The 12,613-nt window shown below is 48.4% G+C and overlaps 1 protein-coding gene across 1 annotated transcript in view; it reads left to right on the forward strand.

The window, feature by feature from the left end:
* The first annotated feature begins 1,427 nt into the window (after positions 1–1,427).
* Positions 1,428–12,613, forward strand: part of LOC135909741 (cytochrome P450 3A6-like) — a 58,188-nt gene continuing 47,002 nt past the window's right edge. The window contains exons 1-2 of the mRNA XM_065441803.2: positions 1,428–1,549; positions 11,670–11,816. Coding sequence (XP_065297875.1) covers positions 11,740–11,816 — 77 coding nt within the window. The 5' untranslated portion in view covers positions 1,428–1,549; positions 11,670–11,739. The remainder of the gene's footprint in view (positions 1,550–11,669; positions 11,817–12,613) is intronic.

A 12,613-nucleotide genomic window follows, 5' to 3' on the forward strand; every position in this document is an offset into this window, starting at 1 on the left:
TATATATATATATATATATATATATATATATATGTATATATATATATTTATATATATATATATATATATATATATATATATATATATATATATATATATATATATATATATATATATATATATATACATATATATGCGTGTGTGTGTGTCTGTGAGTGTGTGTGTATTTGAGCATACGACAAGGAGAGGGTGTGTATAGGCTGTTGAGAGGTATACTGTACACAACATGGTGATATCACTGGTAACATCTTGGTGATTGTGCTTTTGTGCTATTTACTTAACTCCAAAGAAACCAAATGCATTGCACTGCAAAGGTAAGCAAAGCAAACTTACTTTGCTTTCTTATAGGACATTGGCTAGCATAATGGTAGGGTCTCAGCGGTTGTTTCGGCTGACACGCTCATACCGGCTGAGCCAGTCTTCGAAGCCGACATTATCTTGGTCGGAGAATATGCCAGGATTGCGGGGACTGCTAACCGTAGTGTATGTACGTTGTTGTCGGGGTCGAAGGAGTAGAAGGAGACGAGGTGTCGACACTGGAAGCCATGGCGGAAAGCAGGACGGTGCGCCCACTGCGGAGCTCCGTGGCGAGGACGGGGAATGGCACCCTCCACCAAAATGTTACGCGAACGAAGGATTAAAACTGGAGACTATTTACAAAATAGATTTACAAGGGATGATGCAGCGCTGGCCAGTTCAACCGACAGCTCGCGAGCCAGAGTGCGTTCTTCCTCCTTTTTTCTCGAGTGATGACGCCCACAGGCCTCGTTCAAACAACCAAATACCACACACGTGTAGCAATGTTCAATTACTAACGTGCGCGCACGACAACGACAGTGTGTATAGTCTGTTGCGAGGAATAATGAACACAACATAGCGATATCGCTGGTGACATCCTGGTGAGGCTGCTTTTGTAGTATTTACCTGCTCCAACGACGCCAAATGTATTGCACTGCAAAGTTAAGCAAAATCAACTTACTTCCTATGTGCAGCTTGCAGGGATGTACATTCTAAAAATTATTGAGGGTATCGCAAGAGTGAAGCGGTCGATTTACTCTTCAAAGCGTTGTTTTACTCCCGCGAAATATCGAGTGGAGTGAAATGCATTGTTCACTTCGTCGCCATGGAGAGAGTGAAATGTGCTTTTCACCCTGCCATTCAGAGAGAGAGCAGAATGTCCGTTCTACTCTTGCGGCAATAGAGAACAAAACGTAGTGTACTCTTCTGCTTCAACTGTAGGAGACTGGCCCCGAACATGGCGATGTATCACTCGCGCACGCTGCGCAAAGAACACACCGCTTTGCTTCTAAGAGAACAGGCAGCCACAGTTCAAAGGAACGCGGTACGAACGCTCTACTTTTTCACTCGGAGTTGCTCCACCGCGCGTGCGCTCAACATCGCGGAACAGCACAGCAACGGAGAAAGATGATCCGTCCAGCGAGCAGCAACGAAGGCCATCCAAGGGAGCTCATGTGTCAGCCATCGCGCGTCGACGCGAAAACACGACAGTCGATTGTCATCCGCTGGATATAACATCGAATCCTCCACGGTAAGGGAATTGTAACTTAGGTGCACATTCTGCGTATATGACATGCTACCGCCAGGAAGCCGTCGCGGCGGTTAGCCGACGCGATTCGCAACAGACTAGGCAAGCGCGCTGTGTCACTCGATGTGAATCGAAAACGCCAGTCGTCGCGATAACTGCATGCGATTTCATCACTTGCCGCTATCCGTAAGAGCTTCGAAAATCGCAAACGCTGCTAGAACCATGGTATGTGATAAGAAGTGAGGCGAGAGAACGCTTAAAATGGTTTGTTCACAAGCCATTATGCTGAACCGATACGGGGCGTGCTTAGCGTGTGTTTTGTGTGTTCGAATTTACTCTGGCAGTCTACTGTGTACGAAACGCTGTTCAATTGAGGAGTCACATAACAGAATGGGTCATTTTGCTAGCGGCATGCTTTCGTTATATATAAGCCGCGTGCTTGAGGGTGTATAGCCCATGGGTAATCTGCGACCACTTACGTGCAGCGCCAGTGCTAGTTAGAAACTCTGCCGCAGGCAATCAGCTGCATGCTGCAATAGGTCAATTGCGCGCGTCATCTTGAACTTACTGAAAACGCATTAGGAACCCATGTTTTGCGCTGAATAAAGTAGAAACCACTTATAAGCGATCTTGCGCGCTACAGCTACAAGCTATGCGATGGAGATGGCTGTCGCGCTCGCTCGTCGCCTACAAGTCGTACTCCGTGCGAGCGACGATATTGAGCGACGCCTCCCCGTTGTTGGCGGTATGAGGGCTGCAAATGCGCGTCGAGACTAGCGTGATGTGTGCCTTAGTAATTTAAGTTTATGTTTTTAAAGTCAAAAATGCATAAAACATTTCCAAAGGTCTTGCAATTGGTTCTTATCCTTTCACGTATAAATGTTCTATTGTTTGCTCGTTCCGCGCGACAATAGGTTGTATTTAAGCGATGTACATCCAGTTTGGGCTTCGCGCTATTGGCTAGTCGCTTCTGGCACTTCTGGGAGACGAGCGACGATTTCTAGTTTTTCAGAACCGACCGATCTATTCAAGCGATGGCGCGTCTTGTTGCTCAAAGCCGTCGCTCGTCGCCATCGCGCACTAAATCACTCTCATGGTGTTTATTAGCCCTGAGACTGAACTGTTTTAGAGCGCAGCTCTTTGGCGTCCGTTCCTGGGTTTCGCGTCGTCGTCGGCGTTGTCGTCGGCCTCGTAACCAGCTCCGCCCCCCTTTCATCCCCCCAGCGCTAGCAGCGACCGACTGATACCGCTGGATGCCGCTGACGCCGCTAGAGAGTCAAGATAACGTGACTGCATAGAACACCGTCGCCGCCATGCAGAAAGAGGAGGAAAGGGTCCCCCCTCCCCTGTTCTTGTGTGGCGGATAGGGTGCTCTTCAGTTGCCGACGCGCCGGTTATTTCACATAGGCCCCGGCACGTCGACGAATACGTGACCACCTTCCCACGGCGAGACCTGGTTCTTAGCGCTGCGGAAGCGAGGGTATCATATTGTTTGTGTCGGCATCGGCGGCGTTGTCCCTGAAACCAACTCCGCAGCTGGTGTTGACTCACTATCGGCGTCAGCGGCATCAGTCAGTCGCTGCTATCTCTTCCCTCCTCCCTTTATCGTGTTGTCCGCTTGCTGCGCGCGCTTCTGCCCCCATCGTTTGCCACACGCCGCCCCCCTCCCCCCTCTTCCTGCGAGTCTCCGGTTGTCAAAGCGCCGGCTCGAACTTAATTCCTTTCTTCGCTCCTCCTCCAATGCAACCCCTGTGCGGTGGCAATCAGAGAGCCAGATCGGTGGCGGCGGCTCTGTATATGTGCACCGCCCGAGCCGAAATTGCCGCTGCCGTTCGCCACTGCGAAATTATCTGCCAGTTCTTTCTGAGCCATGAGCGAGACAACCGATGGAAGTCCTCCGTCTGCTGCTGCTGCTGCTGCTGCTGCTAAACGAGCTGCCAGAGCAGAGGCCCAGCGCCGTCGCCGTCAGAATCCAGAGGTGCGTGCCGCCGAAGCAGAAGCTTACCGTCGCCGCCATCGAGATGATCCAGGAGCATGTCACTCTACTACATATAATACGCGAAATTTTGAAACATGGGCAATAGATACTTGTAGGACAACATATGGCTTACAAATGTTAAGAAACCGGCTGCCAAGGTTATTGAATACCCTACAGACACAAAATATAGAGCCTGACAAAATTACTTTTGCGGACGTTCGAAAATACTTTAGTGCGTAGAAGAAGAAAACAAGAAAAGGAAAAAAAGAATGGTATAGTTAGTGTATAATTTTGTTGCACTTTTACCGCGGAGTTATCTGCGCTTTCTGCGGTTCATTTTGTGTGCGGTGGTCTCTGGTGGCGTTCTTCCATGGATAAACAGAGTCTTGAAAGCTGAATGTTTGCACTTCATAATTGTATTGTATTACTTGTATGAATTGTATCGCTACTGTAATTGTAATAATTGTATAACTTCAAATTGTATAACATAATTTCTATAACGATGTCTGAATATGGAATGAGTTTTATCTTTTTGTATGTATGGATTTCAGTGAGTGCTGATTGTAACTCACATATATTTTTATAATTTGCTGACTGCTACGTGAAGTTGCCAGTGCGGGGGGGGGCCTGCGGCCTCGTCAAGCTGCAATGCGACAGCTTTTTCTGCAGGCCTCCGGCATCGTGTATTTTCGGACGCAAATAAAGTTATTATTATTATTATTATTATTATTATTATTATTATTATTATTATTATTATTATTATTATTATTATTATTATTATTATTATTATTATTATTATGCAGAGGCTAAGCTCCGCCGCCGAGAAGACCCTGCCGTTCGCGCCGCCGAAGCGGAGGCTTATCGCCGCCGTCGAGAGCAACCAGCAGTAAGCGAGGCTGAAGCAGAAGCTCATCGCCGCCGCCGAGAAGACCCTGCAGTTCGCGCCGCCGAAGAAGAGACTCATCGCCGCCGTCGAGAGCAACCAGCAGTAAGCGAGGCTGAAGCAGAAGCTCATCGCCGCCGCCGAGAAGACCCTGCCGTTCGCGCCGCCGAAGAGGAGACTCATCGCCGCCGTCGAGAGCAACCAGCAGTAAGCGAGGCTGAAGCAGAAGCTCATCGCCGCCGCCGAGAAGACCCTGCAGTTCGCGCCGCCGAAGAGGAGACTCATCGCCGCCGTCGAGAGCAACCAGCAGTAAGCGAGGCTGAAGCAGAAGCTCATCGCCGCCGCCGAGAAGACCCTGCAGTTCGCGCCGCCGAAGAGGAGACTCATCGCCGCCGTCGAGAGCAACCAGCAGTAAGCGAGGCTGAAGCAGAAGCTCATCGCCGCCGCCGAGAAGACCCTGCCGTTCGCGCCGCCGAAGAGGAGACTCATCGCCGCCGTCGAGAGCAACCAGCAGTAAGCGAGGCTGAAGCAGAAGCTCATCGCCGCCGCCGAGAAGACCCTGCAGTTCGCGCCGCCGAAGAGGAGACTCATCGCCGCCGTCGAGAGCAACCAGCAGTAAGCGAGGCTGAAGCAGAAGCTCATCGCCGCCGCCGAGAAGACCCTGCAGTTCGCGCCGCCGAAGAGGAGACTCATCGCCGCCGTCGAGAGCAACCAGCAGTAAGCGAGGCTGAAGCAGAAGCTCATCGCCGCCGCCGAGAAGACCCTGCAGTTCGCGCCGCCGAAGAGGAGACTCATCGCCGCCGTCGAGAGCAACCAGCAGTAAGCGAGGCTGAAGCAGAAGCTCATCGCCGCCGCCGAGAAGACCCTGCAGTTCGCGCCGCCGAAGAGGAGACTCATCGCCGCCGTCGAGAGCAACCAGCAGTAAGCGAGGCTGAAGCAGAAGCTCATCGCCGCCGCCGAGAAGACCCTGCCGTTCGCACCGCCGAAGCGGAGGCTCATCGCCGCCGTCGAGAGCAACCAGCAGTAAGCGAGGCTGAAGCAGAAGCTCATCGCCGCCGCCGAGAAGACCCTGCAGTTCGCGCCGCCGAAGAGGAGACTCATCGCCGCCGTCGAGAGCAACCAGCAGTAAGCGAGGCTGAAGCAGAAGCTCATCGCCGCCGCCGAGAAGACCCTGCCGTTCGCACCGCCGAAGCGGGGGCTCATCGCCGCCGTCGAGAGCAACCAGCAGTAAGCGAGGCTGAAGCAGAAGCTCATCGCCGCCGCCGAGAAGACCCTGCAGTTCGCGCCGCCGAAGAGGAGACTCATCGCCGCCGTCGAGAGCAACCAGCAGTAAGCGAGGCTGAAGCAGAAGCTCATCGCCGCCGCCGAGAAGACCCTGCCGTTCGCGCCGCCGAAGAGGAGACTCATCGCCGCCGTCGAGAGCAACCAGCAGTAAGCGAGGCTGAAGCAGAAGCTCATCGCCGCCGCCGAGAAGACCCTGCCGTTCGCGCCGCCGAAGAGGAGACTCATCGCCGCCGTCGAGAGCAACCAGCAGTAAGCGAGGCTGAAGCAGAAGCTCATCGCCGCCGCCGAGAAGACCCTGCCGTTCGCGCCGCCGAAGAGGAGACTCATCGCCGCCGTCGAGAGCAACCAGCAGTAAGCGAGGCTGAAGCAGAAGCTCACCGCCGCCGCCGAGAAGACCCTGCAGTTCGCGCCGCCGAAGAGGAGACTCATCGCCGCCGTCGAGAGCAACCAGCAGTAAGCGAGGCTGAAGCAGAAGCTCATCGCCGCCGCCGAGAAGACCCTGCAGTTCGCGCCGCCGAAGAGGAGACTCATCGCCGCCGTCGAGAGCAACCAGCAGTAAGCGAGGCTGAAGCAGAAGCTCATCGCCGCCGCCGAGAAGACCCTGCCGTTCGCGCCGCCGAAGAGGAGACTCATCGCCGCCGTCGAGAGCAACCAGCAGTAAGCGAGGCTGAAGCAGAAGCTCATCGCCGCCGCCGAGAAGACCCTGCCGTTCGCGCCGCCGAAGAGGAGACTCATCGCCGCCGTCGAGAGCAACCAGCAGTAAGCGAGGCTGAAGCAGAAGCTCATCGCCGCCGCCGAGAAGACCCTGCCGTTCGCGCCGCCGAAGAGGAGACTCATCGCCGCCGTCGAGAGCAACCAGCAGTAAGCGAGGCTGAAGCAGAAGCTCACCGCCGCCGCCGAGAAGACCCTGCAGTTCGCGCCGCCGAAGAGGAGACTCATCGCCGCCGTCGAGAGCAACCAGCAGTAAGCGAGGCTGAAGCAGAAGCTCATCGCCGTCGCAGAGAAGACTCTACCGTTCGCGCGGCCGAGGCCGAGGCCAAACGCAAACAAAGGCTCGCATTTGCTGCGCTCAAATTTCGCATTAGGAAGTAACGTAACCGTCGGTAATTTTTTCCTCATGTATCGAAATGGCGTGATAACATGTGTGATTTTACGTCTCCTATCGCGGTTTTCAAGCCCGGTGCCAATCTGAAAGGGTGCTTATATCTACGACCTCGATGAATTGTCAAGCCGCGAGTTGTGCATCGGCATGGAATATAACGGCGGCTATGTGCAATTACAATTGCAGGGGCGCTTTGCTTGCACTTATTGTTTTGGATATGCCAGTGCACTTGCTAATATGAGTTGGCATTTCAGAGTTATGTCAGATGACCAGCATAAATCACCCTTCCTCTGGGGGTTACAAGCGTAATGTGTGTATCTTGCTACGGCATGGCAGATCAAAATCTGTTTGTCGCTTTAATATGTTTAGTACAGAAATAACGTATCAAAATAAAAAGTTGTTTTAATTCCGTGTTACCAGTCGTCTGTCGTACACAAAACAAAGAGTTGGACTAATAAATAATAACTCTGGTCGAACTGCAACTTTTACATGCCGTCGAGAGTGTAAAATGAGAGATTTCAAACTGGAGCAGTAGTCGAGTCTGTCAAGAACTCTACTGCGCACATCATAAATGAAAATATGTTCTTGCCTTTTAGTAAGCTTAGATGCAGGCTGCAGAGGACTTTCTGTTTTTATTGAAATGTGGGTAAGCTTGCCACAACAAGCCTTGTTACTCTTTTTTATAGGCAAATCCAGTCATATTTATTGAACTGGAGGGTCATATTTTCCTACTTACCGAGCATCACGTTTGCAGAAATGATCCTCAAATTATGGCTTGGGCAGTTGCACAACCGGAGATGGTGAGGTGGGCACACTGGGCACGTGCTTAAGACGTGTCAGAAGTGGTGTTTGCGACATACCAGACTAATGACAGACCTATCACATCTGACAATGACCAATATTCTATTTATTAGCAGCAGTATTTTAACATTGGCGCCGAACGAGAATGGACTGTCGGTTGTGTATTTTTGTTTAAATTTGAAAATTGAGCTTAGTTTAGCAGTTGGCTATTGCAGTCATTTAGATGTTTCGCATGCATTTCACTAGGAAGACTAAGAGCTAAGACTTTCTTTTAGCGCCATGGCCTTGACTGTCTTGATGTTGTTTTGCACCACGTCATTGCGTTGACTTCTTCACACGATATTTTTCAGGCACCCGCTTTATATAACGCAAGAAGGCAGCTGCAAGGACACAAGGATGTCAAAGAGTCAGCTCAGCGCAACTTCACGTAGTGCAGTGGAGTGCACGCCAAAGAATCAAAATACATTGCATTGCAATTTGGACAAGAAAACTAGAATGTGGTTATGTTGGGTGTACCATTTCAGTAACCTTCAACAAAATCAAAATAGAGTATGTCACACCAAGATGAAAATTCTCACATGCTCTAGGCAGTCATCTTAGCATGGCATATTTAGAATTGTCTCCGATGGGAAAATCAAAATCAAGTATGCTCTCTGGAGACAAACACATATGAACAAGTGTCATTGAAAAGTTAGAAATGTGTTTTAAAAAAGCTGATTAGTTGTGAGAAGTGTCTGCTTTTTGCCTTGTCTCTAAATAGATGTATCCATGTGTCAAAATAATAGCGGTACAATGAAATAGCATATTTGCTTAGTGACATGATGCATACTTGCAATGAGCACGGTGCCTGTGTGCACTATAAAAAGCAACAGCTCATGTTTGGTTAGGTGCTTACATACATTTATCATTCAACAGCTTTAATACCTTGCATTCTACAGCACGTGAATGCAAGGGTGCAAATACAAACCACTTTGATTCTGTATTTTAAATGCTGACGTGAAGCAGACAGATTTTCATGTCTTCCATTTTATTTACTTTTTACACCTGATTTCAGAATTACGGCTTCCTTTTAGGTTCAAGAAAGTGGAAGCATTGCGGGAAGAGAATCCCATGTTCAAGAAGTCATTATCGTTTACGTGCATTCTCATGAAACCAGTTCATTAGAACCGCTCGTGCCTCCCGAAGCGGAAGCACGGAGCAATCGTGGCCTTTACTGTGTACACCATGGTTCACACCTTACGTCTAAGGAGCCGAAGAGGAACTTGGAATTGAAAATTATTTTAAGATATATAAAATTGTGGTTTCTCCAATCTACTTGCCGACCAAGTATGCTAGTGGAGGTACACATGCGTTCAATGCCAAGAAGTGAGAGCACCTGAGAAGAACGCTTGTTCATCAATTGGCGGGTGTAAACATATAGTGTTAAGCAAAAGCCCCTTAATTTCATGGCTTCGGTAGACATAATTCTTCTGGACTTAACATAGAGTGCCCAGTGAGGCGATGTATTAATCTGCCTAGACATATATGTACTCGTTTTGAGTCGAAGATTCTGTGAAGTGCGATAATTTTTCTTACATTAACGCATCTTAACCACTTGAGTAGGAAAAAAAGCTAGATAGTTGGTTCACCGATAGTTGCAGATAGTTGGGAAAGATAGTTCGTTCATCGTGCAAGTATATGCATAGTCGCACGCATATCCATGCGCATGGAAGTGATATGTGAAACAGGATGGTGCCATCCTCAATTTATGTTTTGCTTCTTTGGTTGTCTTTTCCTTGCACTTCCCTGCCTGTACTTATGCTTACGTCGCTTTTGATGCATCATATTCATCACATCTGATTTTTGGTTCACATGTGAACCATGCTATACTTTAGTTAGATTGCATATTCAATGAGTCATAGTAATCAATCATGTAACTATGCAATCTGCTCCTCAGAAGTATAGCATCCTTACCGTAGTGAGAATGAAAAGCTACTATATGTGACATGAAATTTGATGCACAAGATTTTGATGCCAATGCTCCTTGCAGTTTTATACTCATTTGCTACACACTAGATAATATGGTAAATTTATTTTCTTTATTTGTGAGAATGTGCAACGGATGAATCCCAACAGCACCAGGAAACTACTTTCGTGAGGATGCCACCTGAACAGGAAATGTAGTACGCCTCTGTACCGGTTTGAGACTGGGCAGGATATTGCTGCATAACTACGACAAGACACACTTAGAAACAATGAGGTGCAGCCCGTACATGAATAACTTTATGTGAGATATAAGCAAAGCTAGCTAGACCTGCAGCCTCACATGAGAATATACAACACATTTCTAAATGCACTGTACTCTCAGTCAGGAACATCCATACGCTGTACAGGACATTATAAAATGAGTGCTGTCTTAGAACATGGCACAGAAAGAAAGTTTCTTGCCCAATTTATCTAGATTACCAGCCCTATACTTAGCAGCTCATCTGGTAACCTCTGCCATATAAGTGCGCGCGTTTTCTGCCAGAAATGAGTTTGCTTGCCAGTAATGTGGCGCATATTTCTCGTCGATCATAGCGTCAATACTCTGTGAGTTTGCACACGTTTGCTCTATGTTTACCTTTTCATTGCATACTTTATTTTTGAATAAAAGGAGCCAATTGAAATTAAAGGATATTTCTACAGTGTAATACTGATGAATCTTTAGAGATACATATACTTATGTTTTGTTAGAATATGTGTTGTAATGTGCATGGGCATTATTGCAGTGTGATTTTTTGTGTTTGTCAATATGTTTCTCAAATTATTATTCAGTTTGTCTTGTGACTGGTCAATAAACATTTTGACCTTTTAAGAGAGAACATGTTTCATTTGAGTAACTCTGCAACTAAATATTCCATCCCATTAACCAAGCATACGTGCAGGAGCTGCTTATGAAGGAATCAAATATTCCACACACGTAAGAATTGCGAATCCCTTCAAACGGGACCATGGATCTACATCGTGCTTTCACAATATTGGGAGGAGTACTAGCCCTCTGTTTGGGGGAGTAGAAAAACTCGATTTGGAGGAGTAGAAGTACTCGCTTTGGAGTAGAAGCACTCAGTCTGGGGAACTACTATTACCCCTGTAGGGAGAGTATTAGCATCCTGTGGTAGAGTACAAGCAATCCCTGTGGGGAGAGTATTAGCCCTCTGCGGAAGAGCACTGGCACTCCCTTGCGGTGAAGTAACAAAACTCTGTCAGGAAGAGTTGACCTCTCTCGCAAAGAGGGTCCATCTACTCGCGAAAAGAATGTGAAATATGGGACAAGCCGATACTCTTTGAAAGAGAATGCCCGGAGCTCCTTGTTGTTAGAGTGTATACAAGCCTACCTCCAGCGTCATAACTTCTATTCGCCGCTGTGCGCAGTGTTCAAATACGCAGTGCGCGAAATGTACTTGAGATATCGCGTACGCACAATGTAAGTGACTGGTTGCTTACGTGTTTTCTCACTTTAGGGCCTCTCGCAGAATGCGGTATTGTTTATCACTCCTGTCTTCACTCGGTTAGGCTAACACGTTTCTAGCAATCCTCGATATATTTCGACGGATGCTTCGTTTTTGTCTTCCAGGTTTGTCGTGCAATACAATGAACAACTAGGAGAAAAAAATGCTCCGCATTAGACAGGTACTTTTCCAAAGAAAACACGGATTGAGTTGTCATAAATATTGTTGTATTCTTTTTTACCTTCAGGTAGCATTAGCGAGCTACCTTTAGTGCAAAGGGTGTTCTAGGCTACACTATATATATCTGGGGAAAAAGAAGTCAACCTACTCAACTCGCAAATCACCGGTAACAATAGCAAGGACATTCCTTCCAACTAGATTAGGAGCTCGGCCGCTAACTGGTAGAGGGCGCGCACTGTTTTGCAACTCGTTTGCGCTCCGTAGCAATCGGACTTGACGATGCCGCGTGTCGAAGGTTCTTGCGATAACGTATAAGTACAAAGTCCTGGACCCATTGTTGGAATCTTTTCTCGGGTGAGGGAACGTTGAAGACGGTCCGTCTTCTTTATCACTGCTATCTTCTAATTTTGCTGACGCGTGTCTAGCCAATACGCAGATGTGCCAGCAGATCTTTCTTTCTGTCGTCGGGGCTCGTGGCAAGACAGTGGCGCGGAGATGTGGACGATTGGCTGCGCCCTGCTTGTCACACTGGTCGTGTCCCTCTGTCACAGCCTCGGTCGCTGGTTGATCAGGTGAGAAATATGTCCTAGCTTTGTTGTCTCGTAACACAAGTTTTAGCGTGGGATCTTGAAAAGCTTTTTTACCGCATTTGCAGGATTCTACCGCACCACCGATTGTAACGCGCAGATATATTACCAGAAAAATATCCCGAAATGTAACTCGGTACCGATTCTACCACGCACATGAAGTAACGAAGCCTCAGTAGATGCGTAGCGTGTAGGAACAATTTTATAGAACATGCAAATGCCCACCGGGGCTCGCGCTGTCACCTAGGATAGCACCTGGTAGCTATCCTAATTTATTGAGAGCTTTTTTTCGGTGTCAACCGACGGCAAAACCTCTTCAGTTGCATATAACGCATCAGAAATGCCGCACTCCTTCAAGGCTCGCGCAACCAGTGTCTGCATGAGGCATTCGATGCACCACGAACCCACCTTGCGATGTCTTAACGCGTGCGTTGCAATTGGTAGTGCAGCGCGCACGTGATGCGGAGGTTGTGGGTTCGGTTCCCACCGGCTACAAATTATCTCATCGCCCACTTTCATTTCCTTTTTTCTTAGTTATTTTATTACATTACAATGTTAACCACAGGTATCTTCCCCCCCCCCTTTTTTTTTCCTTGGCTTCATTGTCTGTTTGTTTGATGTGGTCTCGATTAACATATAATCCAGCCCCTCAGTTCTCCTTCTCATGTCGTGGTTTAGAATTTCATTAGGAGGAACGGTAAAGAGCTCACTGGGACTCTTTTGCGGCTTTGAACGCTGTGGTTTATCATCCAGTTTACGGGATGCGAATGGCCGTTGCGCGA

This window comes from Dermacentor albipictus, chromosome 8, assembly GCF_038994185.2.
Source record: "Dermacentor albipictus isolate Rhodes 1998 colony chromosome 8, USDA_Dalb.pri_finalv2, whole genome shotgun sequence".
In the NCBI taxonomy this organism is placed as follows: domain Eukaryota; kingdom Metazoa; phylum Arthropoda; class Arachnida; order Ixodida; family Ixodidae; genus Dermacentor; species Dermacentor albipictus.